Raw genomic sequence first — 25,620 nt, forward strand, 5'->3', positions numbered from 1 at the left:
CATATAGGCACAGCAAAAAGACTGTCAGAAATAAGCTTTTGGCCAGCAAAGCCTTTGTCAATAACAGATGACACACACACACACACACACACACACACACACACACACACACACACACACACACATGACTGCAGTCTCTGGCAACTGAAGCCACACTTCAGTTGGCAGAGACTGCAGTCATGTGTGTGTGTGTGTGTGTGTGTGTGTGTGTGTGTGTGTGTGTGTGAGTTTCGTTTTCATGTGTGTGCGTGTGTGTGTGTGTGTGTGTGTGTGTGTGTGTGTGTGTGTGTGTGTGTGTGTGTGTTTTGTCTGTTTTTGACAAAGGCCGTGCTGGTCAAAAGCTTATTTGTGACAATATTTTTGTTGTCCTATCTGTGACTCAGCATTTCTGCTGTACATCCAGGTAGTCAGTCACACACCCGTTTCATAAAACCCATCATGAAGCAGAACCTTCAGGGAAGTAGAATGAGTACATCAATTGGCAGAAGCAGTCACTACAGGCTGCTCAGCTGAAGTGTACTAATAACTGATGAAGTGCTATGTACTCAAATGCTAAGTATGCGAGTTACTAAATTTTGAGTCAGAATTGCTGGCCATCTCTTATCTTCAGTAAGGGAAGTGCTTAGTACTGTTACAACATACTTATAAAAGTGAAAGTGACAAAACTGTTCAAGGTTTTGGAACTATTAGTTCCTTCCCCAGGAAGGAGAGGGGGACAGGTTGGGGAAGGTGAGAAAGAAAGGGCTGGTCACTCAGACCCAAGGATGAGAGAGACCCACATGTTGTGATGATGAGTATTGACATTGAGGAAGAGTGAGATGTTATAGAGAGTGGGAGGTCAGAGATGGTACGTTGGTGAGCGTGTGCCAGCTTCAGTCCAGAGATGATAAGGGCAGAATGAGAAGTGAAGATACATTAGTGGGAACAGTTAAGATCTAAGATAGCAGAAAATAACAGAAAGAGGGAAGCAAGAAGAACAAAAATATAAAAAATTAAAGCAATACATAATAAAAGATACATAACGAATAAAAAGCTATAATGAAAATTGTAGAACTTTCAGCAATTAAATACAAGGTAGGAGAAAATCAAAAGGGTTCCAAGTTTTTTGGTGGAATTGAGTACCCATCAGGGCTAGGAAAGGAACAACACAGAGCTTGGTTATGAAAACTCAAGAGACTGTTTGGGAGAATGCATGACATGTTCAGCAGGAAGTGCACATACAAAGATTAGGCATTACAGCATGGTGATAAAATGTGTAGCACTGCACTCAAACAAAAACTTAATTCTGAACAGAAAAGGCAATCTGGAAAACATCTTGAAGGAAGAATGAAGGATTATGAGGAAAAATTCATGGTCCAGAAAAAACAGAACACAGACACACACTGAAGAAACAGAAATATAATCCCCAGCAGCAGATATGATTAAGAAATGAAGACTATAATTTTAGACATGTTCAGAGACTCCCAAGAATGAGGCTCACACAAAATTATGGCATATATGGGAAAATTAAAGAATATACCATCTAACAAGTTAAAAAGGACCTTGAGGAAGCCCAAGTAGAAGCAGTGGAAATATTAGACAGAATCTGTTCAGTCAAAATGTGAAGTGTTGGTGGTACACCCAGAGAATGAGGGAAAAAAGTAGACAGAAGAAAGAAATTTAGTCCACAGGGAAAGAAGGTTAGCCATATGGGAAAATGAATCTAAAATAAAAAGTCCAATATTGAGGGTACATACATTAGAAAGCAAGGCACCACTATTATGTCAATACTGTACTGGCTTTCTTCCTTCTTGCTGTAGCTCAACAAGTGTGATGAGTCTGAGAGTGGTGTTTCTGCAGTTGCTTCCCTGATTTGTTTATTCTGACCAAAGCATGCAGGAATGTAAAGCTGTAACATAGCACAGAAATTGAGTGCACAATCTTGCTGTCACAGTGTAGCATTGACAGGATGAAAATGACTGACTCTCGGGATCAGATGGTCTCCTTAGCAACCTGGGTGTAAATTGGGCCGCTGTGGTGCAGTGGAGTGGCAGGTTGTGGAGACAGAAGTGCTAGTTTGGGGTGGCTAGGAAATCTCTGCTACAAGATAAACATATTTTATTCATCTTGGATTACAATGTCACAGTGCTGTGGTGCCCCTGGATATGCTCTCTGGAGGCACGTAGTCCACGGGCAATGCTGATTATGTGAGGAAGTTGGGGTGGTGTGACAGCCAATTGATGACCATGTCCCATTTTGCTGACACTGTATACCTCACTCTGCAGTGTGTGATGGCTACTGGGTTAGAAGTTTGCACTGGTGTGGAGAGATGATGGCAGTACCACTCTGGCTGCAAACTGCTGCTCTCCAATGCAGAAGGTCAGTGCTGCTCTGGCCCCTGAGGGATGACTCCCTTTTACTGCCTAAGTCTGCAGCGGTGGACTTAGAATTGTGAGCTGGGTGGTACTTGTTACATGAGGCCATTGGAGGGGATGGGGCTTTTAGTATTTTTGGAAGTGGGAACTTACTGAATTAGTCAGAGGGTGACTGGAGAATGCTGTCTGAAACATTTGTTAGCCAGTAAGATCTGTAGGGTACTTACAAAGTAGGGAGCTTGGGAAAGGTTGTAGGTGTATGTGTTGAGTGATTTGATTCAGTGGTGGAGCACACACACTTTGCCATAGATGCCTAGGCTCTAGGCAAGGAATTGTTTCATGTGGAAGGAGTGGCAGCAGTCAAAGTGTTGGTATTGTTGCTCATTGTTTTGTTTTGTAAGGACTGATGTTTGGATATAGGCTTGTGGAGATTTCAAGAGTTTTGACAATTTCTGTGTTATAAATAAACTACCATCTGCTCTGTAGTAGTTGTCGAACTCTCAACTGGATGAAATCTCCTTAATCTTGTATTCAGTGCGAATGTCTATGAAAGCAGTGTTCTGAGAACTTGGAGTTACAATTGGAATTTATTATACATTGACTATGCATCAGACAAAAGATTAGTTATTAGGATGCATCTTTTTGTGAGGCTGACATTCTGTTCAGTCTTCGACATTCAACCAACTAAACAAAGCACTATTTCAGAAAGATCCAATATATATTGACATTATTGCCATGTATTATGTTGGTGTCACTGATATTCCTTGGAGTTGCATACAGTGCGGAATTCTCTTTGTTGCCAAGCAAATAAACAGTATAACTTGGGAAGAAGTGTATGCTGAAACTAGTGTAAATAAGAAATTTTCTAAATTCATGTCACTATTTAAACTCAGATTTGATGAAGCATTCCCAAAGGTGCAAACTGCAGTACACTCACACAAAAGAAATACCTGGGTGACCAAAGGAATAAGGAAATCCTCTGCAACACTCAAACAACCGAACAGGTTAAAAAACTACCATAGTGATCCTGGTTTCCTAAACTACTACCACACATACAAAAGAATATACAGAAGAGTATTACGAGATGCAAAAAAAGCCCATAGTGACTGTATTATAGAAAAGGCAGAAAATAAAATTAAAGCAGCCTGGACTGTTACCAAACAGGAAACAAACAGTAATAAATTAAAAACAGTAAACATTCAAATTAAACATAATGGTGCTATTATACATAACCCAAATACACTAGTAAATACTGTAAATGAGTACTTCAGCAGTGTTGCTACCAAGCTACATCAAAAGTTTGGCAAAAAACAGCCTGATCAAAAATTGAACTATATGGATAACTCAGTGTTACTGTTACCGACTTCTACAGAAGAAGTAAGGATGGTTGTGAAGAATCTAAAGAATAAAACATCAGCAGGTTTAGATGAAGTGCCAGTGTGCTTACTAAAGGACTGCATTGACAGCATACAACATCCTTTGGCACACATCATAAATGAATCTTTCACTGCAGGCTGCTTCCCAGAATACTTAAAATGTGCAAAAGTCCTGCCTCTATTTAAGAAAGGTGATCCAGAAAATATAGAAAACTATAGGCCCATCTCATTACTCTCATCCTTTTCCAAGGTAATAGAAAATATAATGAAAAAGAGACTAATGGATTTCCTAAACAAGTACAACCTACTGTGTAAAGAACAGTTTGATTTCAGGCCAGGAAGAAGCACAGGTTCAGCAGTAGCTCACTTCTCAAACTTTGTCTTAGAAGCACTTGACGAAGGTGAACATGTAACAGGCATATTCCTTGACCTTAGCAAAGCATTTGACACGGTAGACCACAAAATACTACTAAACAAAATGGAGGCACTAGGAATAAGGGGAACAGTAAATAATTGGTTTCAATCGTACTTGGAAAATAGGGTACAGTGTGTAGAGATCTCACAAACGAAGTTCAGCAGATTGACAAAACACATTTCCAAACCAGAACATATTAACATAGGAGTCCCTCAGGGAAGTGTGTTAGGGCCAATACTCTTCCTAATATATATCAATGATTTTCCCCAGAGTGTCAAATACGGGGAAGCAATACTATTTGCAGATGATAGCAGCATCCTTATCAGTGACGAGTCACCAGACAAATTGAGAGACAAAGCTGAAGAAACTCTCAATCATGTATGCAAGAGGGTAGTAAGCAACAAATTAACCCTCAATATTAAAAAAACAAACAGTATTAATTTCCACATAAATAAAAAACATAATAGCATAGGCCTAAGAGTTAAAGATGAACTTATAGATTGTGTCACAAACACAAAATTCCTAGGAATGCATGTTGACTCACAGCTTAACTGGACTGACCATATTGCAGCACTAGAAAAGAAAATTGCTACTGCTTGCTATGCACTCCAGATAATTATGTCAGTATGTAATAGTTCATGTGCTGAGACGACATACTTTGCATATGTGCATTCAATAATTAGTTATGGCATAACCTTCTGGGGTACAAATGTGCAGAACATACAAGCAATTTTCAAGCTGCGAAAGAGGGCAGTACGAATAATAACAAAAAGCAGCAAGAGAGTCACTGTACTGATTTATTCAAAACCATGGGAATCTTGACAGTACCATGTGAATACATCTTTCAGACTGTGATATATATATAAAGAAACACATTGACCAGTACACACAAAACAGATCTATACACCAACACTGGACTAGATCCTGCCACCATTTGCATCTCATATGAAAAAACAAAACAAAAACCCAAAATAGTTTATTATTTAATGGATTAAAAATGTATAATAGACTTCCAGAGGAGATCAAAGCTGAAACTGGAATACATGCCTTTAGGAAAGCTGCAAAAAATTATTTAGCAGATAAATGTTACTATACTGTCAAAGAATACTGTAAATGACATGTGTTCACCTCAATTCATGCAAGAGTACCTTTGTAAATTTATATTTATCTTTAATTAAGATTGGTATGTATTTGTTTTGTGTAATACATGCAAGAATACATAAGATTGGTCTGTATTTGTTTTGTGTACAAATGATTAAGTTGCACCATAGAAATATGTACTACCAGAAGTACTATTATATATATACTCATTCCATGTATACAGTTGACGACATCCATACAACACAAGTTGTCTACGGATGAATAAATAAATAAATAAATAAATAACTATGATGGCAAGCACAGTATTACAGCTTTTGTCATTGCATGGAGCCCATAAGGAATAACTTGGACAAGTAAACTGAACAGCCACAACAGGATGTGCTCCGTAATAAATCTTCATACATAATAAACATAGTTCTAACCCTCTAAATGACTTTTCTATTCAACTTTACCTAAATGCACAACTATATACACTTTTAATTTATACGCAAGCTGATTTGGGATTTTCCTATTAATCAAATGCTTTTTTACTGAAATTGTTACCAATAAAATAGCATAAAATTTTGTATGCTTTCAAGGTCAGTATTAAGGAAGGCGGTTTTGGATTTGGAAAAGGACCTGGTAACTTGTGCTAGGAAGATGAGTTAAGTTGTTGCAAGAAGTGAAAGATATCTTCTTCACCAAGAGCCCAGACACAGAGAAGTCTTCGACAATCTTTACCAAACCGGGGTGCCCAACTTCTGGGCTCTGAGAAATTTAAAACAAATTTTGACTTATTGAATATATGTTGAATTAAATTGGGGTGTTTTATTTGATCCTGTATGACTGCATAGAATACAGCAAAGAGACATGCATGCAGGACACATTGAAAACAAAAAAATATTCTTTATCATGTAGTTCCTAACCATTTTTATTACATTCTAACATTATTGATTATAAATAACAATATGTACAAATTTAATGTAGCAAAAACTCTTCACCCGTCTTTATGGCCGAGGTCACTAATGCATTCTTTTGTGGTGGTCCTCTACATGGGGGTAAGCTGGTTTAAATCCTGCTGGTGGTAAAAATTTTTGATGCCAGTATTTGGCTGGCGACGAGAGGAGCAGTACTGGTGTAAAGTTTCAAATCACCAGACTGTGTGCCAATGTCCTGGTGTAAATAGCTAACACTATTGATGGTGAACCATGCGTCAGATGGGGCATTAAGACTGCGGCCCCCTTCGTGCTATTCGGGAGGAGTAGGCTATGTGCTGGCAGCAAGTTTCACTCTCTGCAATCTTTCATCATCATCATACAACACAAATACTACATTATGCTCCCCACACACACACACACACACACACACACACACACACACACACACACACATGCAGTACATACATGTAGTATTACAAGTATTGTAATGGAGCGTTTTGCAAGTAAATAAACAAAATAAAAAAGTACTCTTCAACACTAAAGTTCCTCTTCCATCAGATGGTTCTTAAGTATCTTTGGAAAGTTACTGTGATGCACACTATACGTAGGTTTTTAGGCAGGCTTCCTAGTAATTTCATACCTGAGTACTGAGGCCCTTTCTCAAGAATTGTCTGTAGCTGGGGAATGCTTCGTACATCATTCTTCCTCCATGTGTTGTGGGTGTGTACACAAGTGTTTGGAATGGCGACAATGAAAATTTGTGCCAAACTAGGATTCAAACTTGGATTTCATGCTTTATATGAAGGGTCACTTCAACTACTTTGGCTACCTGTGGACAACTCATGGCCTGACACAAATTTCTATATGTCATCTCTCCTGCATCACAGCCTGTACTCGGACACACGTTATTCAATTTCCAAATGGGAGAGGACATTTTAATTCAAAGTGACTGCCTGGTATCGGCGGATGAATACGACACTGCAGTGCCTGTATTGTTAAGAAGAACAATGCAATGTTCCTTCAGAACATGCAGTCCGAAGTAACATTGCATCAGTCTTCTTAATGGCATAGACACTACAATATTTTAGTTTCAGAAGTCTTTCTTCTTCAAATGATCCTGATTGCCTTTCTTCCCATTTGCACAGCCTTCTCTTTGTTTCTGAGAACTGCATATATAGTTTTTGTAACTAGTCCCTGTGAGCTATTGAGCTGTGACATTTGCAGAAATGAATCCTCTTCTCTTGAGCTGTTCCAACATTTTGGTCACTGTTCAGTATTGTCATGTCACCTGCATACAATATTTTCTTTTCTTTCTCTTCGAGACCTATATCATTAATGAACAGGTTGGTACTTTGTTTATTTCCTTTGGTGTCCTTGATGTCAACGTACTGCGTTGCTACACTGGCTGAAAAATGGGTTGTGGTTTCCAACACTGACTACTGTAAATAATGTAGTCGACAGGTGCACAGTTGCGTTTCACAGTACTTTAATTTCACTGTTCACAACCCCCTAATAATGCACAGTTATATGGCCACTGCATTGTTGTTTAATTTTCGATAAGCCTCATTAATAGTTTGCTGGCAATCCTCCACATACTGCTACAATAGTTTCCTGTTGAACATATACAAGCAGTAAAACCTAACCACAAAGTTCACAGTTCTTGAAGAGTAGAAAGGTATGTATGGAGCAGACACTGTCATTGTTTTTACGCATGGCCTAATTGTTTAACACTTATTTTACAGTTAATTTGAAGCATTGTTGTTGTTCTAACCAACACAGGTTTTTTGTCTGAAACTCGGCCGTGGACTGACTGTCTCGTGACCAAAAATGGGACCCATATAATAGATACTGAAGTTACACATTGTTCAAAGTTAAATTTACATAAATCACAATTAAAACTCAACTCATTCGATTAAGCTGAGTACATTGAAAAATTGGTTCTTTTTGGCAGTTTCCTCTACTGCAAGAGTTAGTCTGAATTATTTGTTTAAATTATGAAATTAACAAATATTGTTATGCAAACAATACTTTTGAGAAAACTGTTAATTACTTTGGACATATTTTGAATGGAGCTAAATAAATATTTTAAGAATACTATTAGTTGTTCCTCCAAATGTTTATAACTAGTACAGAATTTATATTTGTTTATATGTCAACAACAGAATTTAAGTTATGAAACCGTTACTGATTTCACCCCCTATAACAAAAGTATTAACTAGGAATAGTCGAAATAAATTGGAAAATCAATCATGTACATAAAACTAAGCACAAAATTAGATCTGGTGTTATGTTCTTCAAACCTGGGGGCCAACCTTTCTGTTCTATGAAAATGCATATTATATTCACGTATTTTAATGATACTTAATTCAAAATTGAAAAAATGAATTTTAAGGAGGCAGATGGCAAAACAAGAGGGGAAGTAAAAATATCCCATCTTTCTTCATCACAAGATGAAATAGCAGTTGGTTTCTGACTGATATGTGTCCCATATCAATACACATGCTGTTTCTCGTTTCATAAGTATGATTGTATCCAGTCCCCTCATGCCCTCCAATATTATAGGTTTCCAATCTCTGTATCAGTATTTCGTGGTCAGTAGTGTTGAGTCCTTTGGAGAGACCCAGAAACAGTTGTAGATACAACTTTTTTTTCGTCTAAGCACTGTTCAGTGTACTCTGTCGGACTGCCAATTGCTGATTCTGTAGATTTACTCTTTCTGGAATCACACTATGATGGTACAAAAATATTATGTTTCTCCAGATAATTGACTGATCTTGTATACATAAGCATTCCCAGGATTTTTGAAAAATGTGGTACACTGAAATTGGCCTGTAGTTTTTGGGGTCATCCTTATCCCTGTTTTGTACACTGACACTACCCAGCATATCTTCCGTTTTTCTGGAAAAAATCCTTCTCTGAAAGAGGTTTTTGTTATGTCTAGGACCTGTGTGATTATTGGTTCACTTACTACCTGTATTATGTGATTTGATATTTTGTCACCTATAGCTGATTTCTTGAACTTCAGCTCCTGCACAATTTTCCTCAGTTCATCTTCTATGATTGGCTTCAAGAACATGGTCCTGCTTAATTTTTCTAAATTTCTTAGTAAACTTCTTTTTTGGAATATTTCTTTCTAGTTCAAGTTCTTTACTACATTTATATAGTTATCATTGTGTATGTTAGCTATTTCTCTGCCATCTGTAACCACTGTTTTGTTTATTTTTATTGGCGTAATATCTGTTTCTTTGTTTGATTCAATTTTTTACCTTTCTTTCAGCATTAAACAAGAGAGGAAGTTCCTATTTTATTATGGCACTTTTCAGATCTAGCATAATCATTGCGATTAATTAATAAAACTGTAAATAACAGTTATAATTAAAATTATAGCTTTTTTATCCAATTCGGTTACAGGAGACACACCGAAAAAAATGTAATACTATGTTATAGCTAACTCAAATTATCAGTTTATTCTCCATGAATTTTTCTATTGAGTAATAAGATTTCTCCCACAAAATCTTTGGCTGCCTTATCTTTAGATTTTAAGTATGTTTTTGCCAATTAATATATTGTGTATTTTCATCCCATATACTGTGGAGACTGCGTCAGATTTCAGTTACTGTGTGGGAAGCATAAAATTCTCTTTGTTTCTTGTGTTTTTAAGTGTGACTAAACTGATTCTCCTCAAATAATTTTTGTCTGATGTGTAAGGAGATTGTAATTTCAGAAATGTGTAGGGAGGGAAGAGTTAGGATTTATAGTTTCCAAAATAATGGATGTAAAGATTCTTTTTCGTGTGCAGGGTACATGTATCTGACAGTTTCCTTCTGAAGCTTCAGTATCCAAGATACATTACTTGAACTTCCGTAGAAAGTAATACCATACTTAATGAAAAATTCAAAATAACCATGATATGCTGTTTTTTTATGTACTCACATTAGTAGCCTCTGTTAGTATTTACTTGATTTTCCAGCTTAAGTTCTTGTCCACATGTAATTATAGGAATTTGATTACGTAAACTTTTTCCATGAACTGATTGTTGTGCTGTTGAAATGTACCAAATGGGTTTCTGTAGTGTTCTGCTTTACCCATTTAACTGGAAACAGTTAATGGTTTGGAATTTTTTTCTGTATTATCAGCTTATAGTAGAACAGAATTATTAGCTGCAAACAGAATTGCTGAGAAATTTATATGTACGAGTTAGTCAGTTATGTATGAGGGCTATTTGGAAAAGTTTTACAGTAGTAGTTTTTTGTACCAGATTTATCAAATCTATGCCATCCAGCGACACCACAGTGGTGTCATGTGCGAAACTGCAGTCAACGGTCAGTGACACCACAGTGGTGTGGTGTGCATAGTATCGCTCAGTGGCTGGCGACACCATATTGGTATCGTGAGCATAGTATCGCGCAGTGGCCGGCGACAGCACATTAGTATCTTTTGCATTCTGTAGGTGTTTTGTTTGGATAACAATAAGTTACACATGCCAACAAGTTTTTTTTGTTTTTGGAAGTACTTGGGCCCTTTCATCATGGCAGACAAAAGAGACAATACGATTATCTACGATGAATGTGTGGACGTCTTGTCTGACGTTCCAGACGACTTGGCTGATTGGAAAGAAGACATTGGATATCAAAATAATGAAAGTGAAGCAAAATCATCAGAAGATAGTGAAATACCTCCAAGAAGAATTCAGCAAACACTACGGTTGCCAACTGATTCAGATGAATCAGGCGAAGAAGACAGTGCACAGTGGTCAGACTTTGATATACCGAGGACCAATAATAAATTTGAAGGTCCTCTGGGTCCAAACACATTTCCCAAAGATACACAGAGCGTAGAGGATATTGTAGGATTATATATTGGGAACGATCTATTTGATTATATTAGCAATGAAACCAACAAGTACTACAGTGAAAAGTGCAATGGAAGGAAACTGGACAAAAAAAAAATGACAAATTTGTTGATGTTATGAGACCTGAACTTAGAAAATGGTTTGGGCTTGCAACCCTTATGGGAACTGTATAAAAAAGCAAAGATCGACGATTATTGGTCAACAAATCCATTGATAGACACCCGATATTTCGCAAAATGTAATTGATTATTTTTCCAGAAAGTTTAAAGAAACTTTTGATCTAAGTCAAAACATCTCAATTGGTGAAGTAATGATACCATGGCATGGAGGGTCAAATTTTAAAGTTTACAATCTGTCAAAAATTATGACATATGACATACTCATTCAGACGTTGCGTGATTCGAGTATGGGATACATTTTCTCATTCAAGATATATTCTGGTGCTGGACAGCCTTTAGCAAAAACAGTGGTGGAACTGTTGACACCTTCTTATAGAAATTGGCATCATCTCTACATGGATAATTATTATAACAGTGTAGAACTTGCAGAGAAATTCATTGAAAAAAAAAGAAATAATAAAAAAAATTCGAGTTTGTGGAATGATATGGTAAAATAGAGCATTTCTGGAAAAATTAAAGCACGCAAAAGTGTTTGTGTTTGAAGCTTGTCATCAATGGAAAGGTACTCGCAGAGATATGGAGAGCTTCGAAAACTAAAATGATACGAATGATTTATACAATACATAATGCCACTTTGACTGACAGAAGAAAATGTAGAAAACCCAATTACACAATAACTTGACAGTGTATTAGACTACAACAAATACGTGGAAGGAGTGGATCAGGCAGACCAATATTTTTTTTACTTCCCCATATACAGAGAAACTATAAAATGGTCAAATTAAAGTTTACCTGTAGCTCTTTAACTGCACATTATTTAATGCATTCCGTACATGTTAATATTTCAATACAGAAAACAAGAGTCTCTGATTTCATAATTATTTGTTGAAAGTGTCTGATTCATGGATAAAATACCATGTACCTGCTTCTGAACAAAACTTGTAGCGTACGTCTCATCATGAGCCAGTTGACAGTCTTTCCAGTCACATAAAGCAACAGCAACTAATGCTTATTTCTGAAATGGATAAACAAAAATGAAGAAAGTGCCATGTATGTTACAAAGACAAAAAACAAGAACAACAAACTTAATGTGCAAGTCTTGTGGAGTTGCGTTACATTTTAGAGACTGTTTTGCTGCATATCATATGAAAGAGAAAAACTAAGTACCAAAGACAATACAAATAAATAAATACGTATGTATATCTTCGAAGTTTCATGAAAGTAGTGGAACAGGGTTGAGAACTTATGAGAACTAATTATGAGATTAGTAAAATTTAACAATTTATAATCTCCTGATAATGTCAAGAATGGCCGGTGATAAGCCAAGTAATCCAAATTAGTGCTGCCGGTGCCAAGCGAATAAATTTGTACGAGACCTGCAGATGGAAAAGCTGTAGCGTCACCAGCAGTCGACCGCTATTTTGCACACAACACCACTGTGGTGTCACCGAATGGCATAGTGGTAATGAACATCAGTCAATGTACATGGGATCTCTCAACATGCTCCCCACTAACTTCACTACACCATTACCACCTTCCTGACGACATTGGCATTGCGCCATGGAACAATTACTCGTGAGTATGACACATCCACTCGAGGAAGGTGCCTGCAATTCTTGATTGTTGCTGAAGCTCCTACCTCACAGCACATCATTCATGTTATCAAATAAGGCATAATCAAATGGAGTGAGATATGGTGAGTATGGTGGGTGTGGCACAAAATTGAACTCCAGTGATGTCAACTTCATTGTTGTTGCTTGGTGGGGAGGGGCTGCACATTGTCGTGCTGGAGGATCACTCCTTTTGGTCACATTTCCTGTTACCTCTGCTGAATTGTACATGAAAATTGTGTAATGGTGTCACAATACACCCTGCTGTTAACATAGCCCGCGAGAGCACGATGTTGATGGACAACCATTGATCACACACCACAGTTAAACATTTATGAATATCGTTAGTTTACTCTATGTAACAACAAACAAGTGCTATCCTTTCACTATGCACAGTGTTCACAACTGCCATCTAGCATCTGTGTGGTGTACTAGAATCAATTCATCGTTGTATGAGAAGATGCGCCCATAGTTTGAGCGGTATTTGCAAAACAGTGCAATTGTAAACCATTTCTGAACACCCCTTGTAGAATAGGTAAAACTTTGACCATAGAATGGAGCCCTGAGGCATACCTTGTGATACTGTACTCCATTTAGAATAATAATTCACAGCATTTGCAGTGAGACAGTTACCCTCTGTCATGCAGGTATGACGTAAGCTACTGCTGAGCATTGCTGTTGATCTGATATTTATCTAATTTGTAGATAAGCATAGATAAGCAAGGCATGTTTTACTAAGTCAAAAGCTTTTGTTAGATCACAAACAGTACTTCCAATATTACTCTTCTGATCTGAAGTTTTACTTATTTTTTCAGTGCAGTTGTTCACTGCATCCAGAGTGTTTTTTCTATGTTGGAATCCAGATTGGTTACTTAGAATAATATCATTTTTTGCAAAAAAAATTTGAACGTAGATTCCGGATACTTTCTCCAGCACTTTTAAGAGGATTAGAAAATTAGAAATAAGATGATAGTTTCCCATGTCTTTCTTCAACTCTTTCTTGAACAGGAGCCTGAGTTCTACATACTTCAACTCACCAGGAAACCACCTCTTTCCAAAAGATTGGTTGATTGTTTCTTTCTGTTAGTGGAAGTGCTGCTATGCATATAATGCTTTATTCCCTCTACTGGATATCCTATCCCAACCAACAGAGTTTTTGTTTTTTAGTGGTCTTGTAACATTTTCTATTTCCTTTATTGTAATTTTCTTAAAATCTGTGAGATACTCTGGCACTTGATGAAGTCCAAAGGGATTTACTTTACTCTGATACTCTGCTATAACATCTGCCATCACTATGTTTATGGAGAATTCATTTAAATGCTCTGATATTTGAGCTGGATTAACAGTAAGGCTGTTGTGATATCAACACGGTCTTTTTTGTCTGCTCTCAGCATATTGGATGCTGCTTACAGCTCCACAGAAGTGACATTTAAACTGGCTGCTGCAAGCTGCTGCAGTACAGAGCTTACCGCACACTGCAATGTGGCGCTACACACTGCACCAGAAGATGACAAATGTGCATCACCTCACTGCCTACCATTGCGACTGGACCACACATCTTTCTAGCCTTCACACTAAGCTCACCACAGATCATCCTCAGACTACTCTCAGATTTTGCTGAGATTACAGAAGACATGATCTTATGAACTTAGAACAATGCTATTGCTTCTTTGACTACTAGCAACTATTTGAAGTCCAGTATGAGTGGAATAGAGTGAGACTGCCTAGAGAGACTGAAGGATACAGCTTTATGTATGCATATTAATGTATGTATTGTAAATAAATACTGTGTATTTATTTTTTAATCATTATCTAGTGTTTTATGTGTTCTAGAATGTTCATCCATCTCATTACACTGACAAATACAATCACTATCATCTAGTTTAATCCTAAATATTTCAAGACTTAACTCTTAACAATTCATTCTGATTTGACAGCTGACTACACTGCCTTTATCTTACTTTTATGTTGTAAAATGAAGTCATTGTTTGCCATTGTTTTAGTTGCCATTATAACTTTTTAAAATGTAGCATTATAATGTGCTCAGCAAAATGCCTATTTTTGTTATATTTTGGTTCATTGTGGAATTACCTTTTTTTGGCACTAGACATTTTTATACCTGGAGTTATCCATTTTAAGTCTGCTAGTCATTTTGTTACATATGATTCTAAGCTGTAAGGTTTCATTGAACATTTCAAAATATCTACTTAAAAGTTCAGACTTACTGCTACTTGAAATCCTTTCTTAACTTATTACTAAATATAGTTGAATTTTTTTCATTGAAGTTCCTTTTCATATGGCTTTTGTTATGTGAAATTTGTCTGTTAATTTTTGGTAGTTTAATGAATAATTTAGGGTGATCACAGATACCCAGATGTGAACAAAATTTATCGGCATCTTCAAACAAATGATTAGTTAAAATATTACCAATAAAAGTTGCTGACTGTGTGTTTACTCTAGTGGCTTGAGTGAAGTTGGTTTACTTTGAAGCCATGGTTTTTTTTATGTTGTCAATGAATTTGGACATATTATTGCTTTCAGCTGTGATCGTTGTATTGTAGTCAGCAGTTATTAAGATCTTTTTCCTCTTTTCTTTATTGAGATTTTTGAGCTGGCACTGAAATTTGAATCGAAGATATTCATTTATCACTTTCTCTGATACTTTGTAAAGAGAAGCTACTCTTCCATTTAGACACAGCAGCTCTCAAATATACATTCTTTATTCAGAAAATGAAAGGCATTTCTTATATCATATTTTATGTCAGAATGAAGGTTTATACATGAAACTCGATGATTTCTCTCATTGGCTAATGCAGATAAAAGTTTTAATTCATGTGTACTCTTGTTTTACTCACTTTTTCAATGAGTTGTATTATTTTCCATATTAATGGGATTATGTGAATGCCAAATTTAGAAATTTGTTTTGTCTCCATTTTTCAGGACAATATTCTACAAAGTGGGAAAGAAGCTGAGTGCCCAGATTGCAAGGAAAAATTTTCTGATGTCGTTCTCTTTCGGTTGCATATTTTTCAGCACACCCATCCTTATATTTGTCAAACCTGTAAGCAAGCTTTCCGCAGTGATAAGGATAAATGTAAGTTCAGCTCCTTTCTGACAATGTATACAAATGCTAATTATTTAAAATAATAAATACACAATGCAAATATGTTTAACCACTGGTGGTTGTGAATGAAATAAAAATTTTAGCAAACGTCTTATGGTTGATGATATTATGTTTATTTCATGCTGGGAAACATTCAGATGCGTAAAGAGAGTCATTGTTCTTTCAGGTTGCCACCAATGTAAAAAATGGTCTGAGAAATGCCCCATATGTCCTCAGGAACTGTCATCATTGGTAGAATTGGAACAACATATAGTATCACATGAGCTGCCTCAATTCCACTGTTTTGACTGTGGCCGTAGCTTCCTTAAACCTGTAAGTAAAATCTTAAATTTTACTTTGTATGATCAAATGTTGGAATAGTTTTAGTCTGATGGACCATATGGTTTGCCTGGTACCCAATTCAGGATGTTAAAAATACATATTTATTTAATCATGTTATCTACATAGTAATACATGGATTGTGCCAAAAGAAATGTGGATGTGTCTTATGCCTTTTAGAGTTTATGCCATTGGTATTGCTACCCTAGTAATCATACTGAGAGACTTACAGACAACAGGGTGCCTTAGGTGGTGGTTTACCAGTTACTTTCACTGGTGATAAGCTGTGAATTTATATGAAAACTAGGTCATGGTATGAGTATATCTAACTGAGATTAATGTTTTGCTAGTGAGAGTGTAAAGTCTGTGAAAAGTTTAATGTTTTGTGAACATAGAGAATGTCACAAACTTCAGCATTTAGCTGAACAGTGACTAAACAGAACTCATTTCCCACACTGTGAAGGAGGAAACAGTCCTAGCTGTTTGAATTATCTGAGCATTGATCTTCTGCATTTTGAATAAGTGTTTACACAAACATCGTTACCATCTCTTTGACATATGAGACACCAGCAAATAGCTGAACCATTGATTTTTGGAAAGTGCATAGTGATTGATACACTGCTTGAATGTAACAATTCTCACTTTTGTACTGGAAACATGAAATCTCATTCGCTTTCATTCTGTTTTGATCAGTGGTATCATCTTACAGATTAACTATGTATCAACAGATGATGTTCTTATTTCTAAAAAAGACTATCAAAACACTGCATGATGTCATTTTACAAATTTTGTGTAGGTTATAGTTAAAAGTATAGAGATTCTAACATTGCGTTCCATTCAAGGACAAATATTGTAGCAGCACAAATTTATTACGATAGTAACATGGCTTCATTAGAAGGGCTTCCCAGGCTACATAGAAATGTGGTCGATGTTATGTCTTTGTCTAGGTCACATTTTGTTGTGAACAATCTTTTTTTATGTCACAGAAAAAAAAGAGACTGGAGGAATGTAGTAATTTCACAGTCCAACACTGAAGAGCAACAATACGGGTTGTGTCTGGATGCCAAATATTTCATCACTGGTGAATAAATAGAAATGTCATGTTTCATAAATATAATAAAATGCTAATATTGTTTAATTATGTTGATTTTTTTATCTGTTATATGTGCGGTCTTGCAATCATATGTGCTTATTCAACTCAACATGTGACATTGCATCATATAAAATGTTCATTCCTTGTGTTTGAGCTATTTGCCCACAGCCTGCCCACCTCCATCCATATATGCCTACCTGCCCATGGGCTCTTGAGCTGGAAGAGCCTGTTGTATACCTATGCTAAAAAGAGACAAAAACTTTCCTGCAGGTGGAGTATGCTCCCATTGTCAAAAGGTGCACAGCATAGTAACTGAATGTGAAAACATTTACAGTTGGTCTTTGTAGCTAAATGGACAATGGCAAAACTTTATATGGTGAGGGTCACAAGTTCACCTCCAGATTTGAGTGTTTTTTGTATTATTACTGATATTTGATTTATGGGTATAAGGACATGGTCCAAGGCATAATTATCTACCTAATAATTCATCTTCTACTGCTGGAGACTTCATCAGAGGCCTTAATGATTCAGAAAGAGGTTACAGACTCAGACAAGCTCTGCATCTTTCTGAGTCGTTACAGCCTCTACTGATATTTCCTGCAGTGGAAGACAAAACCTTAGGCATAGAATTATGCCTTGGACCAACAATAACACAAATATCACCATGCATCTTATATGCAATAATGTGCAGTTGATTTTCCATACTGAGGCAACAATGAGTTGGCTGTAAATCAAAGTGGGTCACTACTGATGATATGTGTAATAAACTGATGACAACCTAAAAATTCACTTACAACCTTTTTTTGTTTTAGACCACTAAGAAATAATAATATAATTATGTACTAACATGGAATGAATTTTAGCTACATTGCAAACCACTGTGAAGTGATGGCAGAAGGTATGTCCCATTGTACCAGTTATTAGGGCTTCTTCTCATTCCATTCATGTATGGAGCACGGGAAGAATGAGTGTTTGAATGCCTCCGTGTGTGCTGTAATTATCCTGATCTTGTCCTCAAAATTCCTATGTGAGCTATAAATAGGGCATTGTAGTATGTTCCTAGAATCATCATTTAGAGCTGGTTCGTCAAACTTTGTTAGTAGACTTTTTTGAGGTAGATTTTTTTCATGGAAGAGGCTAATTCAGCAGTGTATTCAATGTAAAATCTATTTGGAATTCCATCAGGGTGTGGTGTATTCTTTACTTTAAGTAGTCGTGTTCTTCAGTAAGGATGTTAGTATTAGTTTCTTTTGTTAGTGAATCTGTGTGGCTGTCAAACATTGGTATAGCTGCATTCTCACCCATAAATGCATTTTTAAATACAGAATTTAATATTTATACTTTCTGTTTTCTGTTCTCAGTTTCAACACCAAATGGATCCACAAGAGACCAGACATAACAATTGGATCAGTTCATTGATTTTACATATGACCAAAAGTTCCTTGATTTTGTGATTGATCTTTTTCCAGGATCTTATTGTGAAAATTACTGGAGCTGTCATGTGTGGCCTTTCTTACGGATTCATGAGTTGCTGTTAAGTTTTCTCTATCAGTTGCCTTATAGCATCATTTGTAGCAAAACTATAATTGTATATAGAATAAAATTTTTGCTGTGCAGTGAAGTGTGTGCTGATATAACTTTCTGGCAGATTAAAACTGTGTGCCTGAATTGTCTTGAACCATGACCTTTGCCACTATCGTCTGAGCTCCAGAGCACGATTCATGACCCATCCTCACAACTCTACTGCTGCCATTACCTTAACTCACACAATCAAACTTCACAGAAGTTCTCCGGACTAACTTGCAGGACTAATATTCCTGAAAAAAGGATATTCCAGGGATGTGGCTTAGCTGTAGCCTCGGAAATTGTTTCTAGTGTGAAAGTTTCATTCTACAGTGGAGTGTGCACTGATATGAAGCTTCCTGGCAGATTAAAACTGTCTACCAGACATTTGTGAAGATTTCTCATTCGAATCCTAGTGCAGCATACAGGTTTAATCTGTAGTTATCTCTGTTTTTGCAATGTTTTATGATTGGTGCCATTGAACCAAGGTGGATCTTTGGGGTATTATAACTGTATTTGATACTTATTTATCTGGACCACAAGCTAAAATGTCTTTCAGCTTTAATCACAATTGCTCTGCATTTGCTGGATCTGAACTAAATGTTCCCCATTTGTCCCGTAAGTAAGTCTTTAGTAACTATGTATCAGTTCGCCCAGACACAAATACTTCCTAGCTTTCTTGATTACCTTTTTGCTTTTGGAGAAGTTGTTCCTGTAATAGCATCATTGTCCTGAATCCCTCCCTCATTGTTGACACTCTTGAAAAGATCAGTTCTGTCTGTAGCCAGGAGTCTAAAATATTTGTTTTGAAGGTGGGTTCTCTTTGAGACAGTTTTCCGACAATATTGTTTTGTCATAACCACAGTCAAGCCCAAATCCAAAAGCGGGGTCGTCAGTGAATTACAACACTTACCATGTTAACCATGGACAGCAGTGTACAGTCAGAAAAGTCCTGAACTCGTGGATGGAGAGTCTGTTATTTACGCAAACATTGAATATACTAACATTACAAACATAAGAAATTTCGAGAGCCTACCAAAAATAGTAAATGACAAATAATTGCTGATGATTGGGTTTGAACTGGCTATCTGCAGCACACAAGTCAATGACACTAACCGTTGCACCACTCTGCATGCATCCCATATAGTGGCAATATATCCGTATAACTTCAGAAATATACATAATTTAACAGACTTATTGATTATATTGGGAAGGTTAAATTCGCCATATAGTACTACTGTGATGTTCAGGGACTTTCAGAGCTATCAAGTTTAGGCTGTTTTGAATGACCAAATGTGTCTGAGTCTGATGCTCGGTAACATCTGATTTCTCTTGACCATATTAGTTTGTAGTTGGATTCATTTGGGACCTCTCCAAACAAAATGTTTCCCCTTGTCATTACAAACACTCTTGTTGAGAAGTCTACTCTGTCTTGACAATATACATTCCACATGCATATCAACCAACTATTATTACTCAAGGGTGATTTGAATCACGTACAGCAATATGCAGCCACTTTCAATCAGTAGCCAGAACTGTTGAGCTACTTACACATTATGTTAATTTCATCCGTATCAATGCATTTCTAGTCACTGTTTCATTCTTGTTACCAACTCACAACAATAATTGACTTTTTCAGCTCTGTAACACCAGGAATTTATTGGACAGCTTTACTTGTGCATTTTTAGAGTTCATTCTTATACTGAGTTGTTTCAACCATACAATTGCAAGTTTTCTGTACTTTTGTGATCAGTGTAATACATAGTTGTTTGTCATTGATCCACGTAACTTGGAAAAAAGTTAAAATATTGACTCCGGCCAGGTTTTGTGCTGCCAAGCATACATAGTATGACACAGTCTCTTTGTATTTGCATGTGACTTTTGAAGAATGTACAGGCAGTGTGATGTATATGGGGCCAGTTGTAATCCACACTGCATTCCAATAGTGAATCAAAGAAAAGGCAAAGTAAAGCAAACCCCTTTGGTGTGGTTGGATGACAGACCACAAGGGATAGGTTCAGCTGCCTAATTGTGAAGGTTTTCCTTCCTGGGTATGAATGGCACTTGTCCTTCATGAAGAGTGAATGTTGTGTCTGAAGTGTAACTGTTGAGTTTTGGTAACTGTAGTGTGTGTGTGTGTGTGTGTGTGTGTGTGTGTGTGTGTGTGTGTGTGTGTGTGTGTGTGTGTTTGGTATAGTGTCATATTTATGTTGTATGATGATGAAAACTGGTGATGGCACACAGCCTGCTTCTCTTGAATAACACCAAGCAAACTGCCAGATTTCACAAGCCTATCTGATCAATGGATCAGCATCAAGAATCAAGAATTTTATTCACCATAGATCATTTTACAATGATATTGGCTTCACCATACAGGATGTAGTAGTACATACATAATAATAAAATAAACTAGTATCAATACATTGTAGTATACATTTTAAGCAAGGCAGTTTAGCAAATTACGCCAAGATAGTTTCTAAAAGTTAACACAATAAGCTATACTATAATATAATACAGTATTGTATAGAATAGTATACCTTGTACATAGGTATATGCTATGTAATTACAAATGACTAATCACAGCTCATAATAATATGTTTAACTACAGAAAACTTTTAAATGCCAATACCCCCCTCAGGCATCTCAAAGAATTCTTTAATGTCATAAAATGGATGATCTGACAGCCTGCTGTACCACTTAGTTAAAAAAAAATTATATCCACAGACTGAACATGAATTGGCAGTTTATTGAATATTTTGAGTGGATTTACTTTGTGGGAATTTCTGGTTCTTGCTACTCTGTGGCATGGTATGTCTAAATTGCTCTTAGCTCTGGAGTTGTGTTCATGTATTTCCCCTCTGGCAATAAATTCTGAAAATATTATTTTTAATATAGAGTACAGACACATAAATGTATAAATGTATAATTGTGAGTATTCTGAGTCTGGAAAAAAGAGGATGACAGTGCTCCCTATGACCTCTTTTACACATTATGTGTAAGACTTTTGTTTTGTAATTTCATGTTCTTGATGTGAGGGGAATGCCCCAATATAATCAGACCATATGAAATATGTGACTGAAATAGCCCAAAGTATGTCACCCTAAGGTACTCCAAGCTCATTTCCTCCCTTAGTTTCAAGATAAGGTATGCCACCCAGGATATTTTTTCCACATACGTTATTGACATCTTCCTCCCAATAGAGTTTTGAGTCAATGTGAATACCTAGGAGTTTTACTGACTTATTGCCCATTTCATTTGACATTCCCATTAAAAGCTGTTGGGTTTTATCAGGATTGCACAGGAACTTATTGGCTGCAAACCAGTCCAGAGCCTTTTCAAGTGTTTCTTTTGAAGAAGGGACCAAGGATAGGCTCTTGTGGTACACCTGTGCTGATTTCCATTTCTGACTGCGACAAATTGTTTTCAGTTACTTAAATAAAAACTTATCACAGCTAAAGTGCTCCCTTTCACCCCATAGTTTTCTCAGTAGTATATCAATAGGAGTGCAATCGAAAGCTTTGCTTAGGTCACATAATACCAGTGATATCATGTTATTGTTTTCAAAAGCTGTCAAGGTTTGGTCAGTGATTTCCAAGATGGCCCCTGTTGTGTTTTTCCTCTTGCGAAAACTGAACTGACTGCTACATATGATATTGTGTTTTTCAAAGAAGCTGCTTCTTTGTGTGTCTCAGTGCCTCAAATATCTTTGGGAATATTGGAACAATGGAGAATGGTCTGTAGCTTTGGGGAAGATGTTTGTCCCCTTTTTTTAAAAAGAGTTGCCTTTACGTATGTCTGCTTGTGACTGTATATGTGTGGATGAATATGTGTGTGTGCGCACCAGTGTATACCTGTCCCTTTTTCCCCCTAAGGTAAGTCTTTCTGCTCCCGGGATTGGAATGACTCCGTACCCTCTCCCTTCAAACCCACATCCTTTCGTCTTTCCCTCTCCTTCCCTCTTTCCTGATGAAGCAACCGTGGGTTGCGGAAGCTTGAATTGTGTGTGTGTTTTTTATTGTTTTTATTGTCTCTATCAACATACCAACACTTTTGTTTGGTAAGTTACAGCTTCTTTGTCTGGCAGGTCGATAGACACACAAACAAACACAAACATACACACAAAATTCAAGCTTTCGCAACCAACAGTTGCTTCATCAGGAAAGAGGGAAGGAGAGGGAAAGACGAAAGGATGTGGGTTTTAAGGGAGAGGGTAAGGAGTCATTCCGATCCCGGGTGCGGAAAGACCTATCTTAGGGGGAAAAAAGGACAGGTATACACTTGCACACAAACATATATCCATCCGCACATACACAGACACAAGCAGACATTTGTAAAGGCAAAGAGTTTGGGCAGAGATGTCAGTCGAGGCGGAAGCACAGAAGCAAAGATGTTGTTGAAATACAGGTGAGGTATGAGCGGCAGCAACTTGGAATTAGCGGAGATTGAGGCCTGGCGGATAACGAGAAGAGAGGATATACTGAAGGACAAGTTCCCATCTCCGGAGTTCTGACAGGTTGGTGTTAGTGGGAAGTATCCAGATAACCCGGACGGTGTAACACTGTGCCAAGATGTGCTGGCCGTGCACCAAGGCATGTTTAGCCACAGGGTGATCCTCATTACCAACAAACACTGTCTGCCTGTGTCCATTCATGCGAATGGACAGTGTGTTGCTGGTCATTCCCACATAGAAAGCTTCACAGTGTAGGCAGGTCAGTTGGTAAATCACGTGGGTGCTTTCACACGTGGCTCTGCCTTTGATCGAGTACACCTTCCAGGTTACAGGACTGGAGTAGGTGGTGGTGGGAGGGTGCATGGGACAGGTTTTACACCGGGGGTGGTTACAAGGGTAGGAGCCAGAGGGTAGGGAATGTGGTTTGGGGATTTCATAGGGATGAACTAAGAGGTTACGAAGGTTAGGTGGATGGCAGAAAGACACTCTTGGTGGAGTGGGGAGGATTTCATGAAGGATGGATCTCATTTCAGGGCAGGATTTGAGGAAGTCGTATCCCTGCTGGAGAGCCACATTCAGAGTCTGATCCAGTCCCTGAAAGTATCCTGTCACAAGTGGGGCACTTTTGTGGTTCTTCTGTGGGAGGTTCTGGGTTTGAGGGGATGAGGAAGTGGCTCTGGTTATTTGCTTCTGTACCAGGTCGGGAGGGTAGTTGCGGGATGCGAAAGCTGTTTTCAGGTTGTAGGTGTAATGGTTCAGGGATTCCGGACTGGAGCAGATTCCTTTGCCATGAAGACCTAGGCTGTAGGGAAGGGACCGTTTGATGTGGAATGGGTGGCAGCTGTCATAATGGAGGTACTGTTGCTTGTTGGTGGGTTTGATGTGGGCATACCTGTGAAACTGGCCATTGGACAGATGGAGGTCAACGTCAAGGAAAGTGGCATGGGATTTGGAGTAGGACCAGGTGAATCTGATGGAACCAAAGGAGGTGAGGTTGGAGAGGAAATTCTGGAGTCCTTCTTCACTGTGAGTCCAGATCATGAAGATGTCATCAATAAATCTGTACCAAACTTTGGGTTGGCAGGCCTGGGTAACCAAGAAGGCTTCCTCTAAGCGACCCATGAATAGGTTGGCGTACGAGGGGGCCATCCTGGTACCCATGGCTGTTCCCTTTAATTGTTGGTATGTCTGGCCCTCGAAAGTGAAGAAGTTGTGGGTCAGGATGAAGCTGGCTAAGGTAATGAGGAAAGAGGTTTCAGGTAGGATGGCAGGTGATTGGCGTGAAAGGAAGTGCTCCATCACAGCGAGGCCCTGGACATGTGGAATATTTGTGTATAAGGAAGTGGTATCAATGGTTACAGGGATGGTTTCTGGGGGTAACAGATTGAGTAAGGATTCCAGGCGTTCAAGAAAGTGGTTGGTGTCTTTGATGAAGGATGGGAGACTGCATGAAATGGGTTGAAGGTGTTGATCTACGTAGGCAGAGATACGTTCTGTGGGGGCTTAGTAACCAGCTACAATGGGGTGGCCGGGATGATTGGGTTTGTGAATTTTAGGAAGAAGGTAGAAGGTAGGGGTGCGGGGTGTTGGTGGGGTCAGGAGGTTGATGGAGTCAGGTGAAAGGTTTTGTAGGGGGCCTAAGGTTCTGAGGATTCCTTGAAGCTCCGCCTGGACATGAGGGATGGGATTACCTTGGCAAACTTTGTATGTAATGTTGTCTGAAAGTTGACGCAGTCCCTCAGCCACATACTCCCAACGATCAAGTACCACGGTCGTGGAACCCTTGTCCGCCGGAAGAATGACGATGGATCGGTCAGCCTTCAGATCTTGGATAGCATGGGCTTCAGCAATGGTGATGTTGGGAGTAGGATTAAGGTTTTTTTTAAGAAGGATTGAGAGACAAAGCTGGAAGTCAGAAATTCCTGGAAGGTTTGGAGAGGGTGATTTTGAGGAAGAGGAGGTGGGTCCCGCTGTGACGGAGGACGGAACTGTTCCAGGCAGGGTTCAATTTGGATAGTGTCGTGGGGAGTTGGATCATTGGGAGTAGGATTAGGATCATTTTTCTTCGTGGCAAAGTGATATTTCCAGCAGAGAGTACGGGTTTAGGACAGTAAATCTTTGACGAAGGCTGTTTGGTTGAATCTGGGAGTGGGGCTGAAGGTGAGGCCTTTGGATAGGACAGAGGTTTCGGATTGGGAGAGAGGTTTGGAGGAAAGGTTAACTACTGAATTAGGGTGTTGTGGTTCCAGATTGTGTTGATTGGAATTTTGATGTTTTGGGGGGAGTGGAGCTGGAAGTGGGAGGTTGAGTAGATGGGAGAGACTGGGT

At 38.1% G+C, this 25,620-nt stretch overlaps 1 protein-coding gene across 2 annotated transcripts in view; it reads left to right on the forward strand.

Annotated features, from left to right (window-relative positions):
• LOC126458266 (uncharacterized) overlaps positions 1 to 25,620 on the forward strand; it is a 275,178-nt gene that overhangs the window by 173,467 nt on the left and 76,091 nt on the right. For both annotated transcript variants that reach the window (XM_050095191.1, XM_050095192.1), the window contains 2 exons: positions 15,685 to 15,838; positions 16,035 to 16,180. In XM_050095191.1, the coding sequence (XP_049951148.1) occupies positions 15,685 to 15,838; positions 16,035 to 16,180 (300 nt within the window). The remainder of the gene's footprint in view (positions 1 to 15,684; positions 15,839 to 16,034; positions 16,181 to 25,620) is intronic.

Source organism: Schistocerca serialis, chromosome 2 (genome assembly GCF_023864345.2).
Source record: "Schistocerca serialis cubense isolate TAMUIC-IGC-003099 chromosome 2, iqSchSeri2.2, whole genome shotgun sequence".
Lineage (NCBI taxonomy): Eukaryota > Metazoa > Arthropoda > Insecta > Orthoptera > Acrididae > Schistocerca > Schistocerca serialis.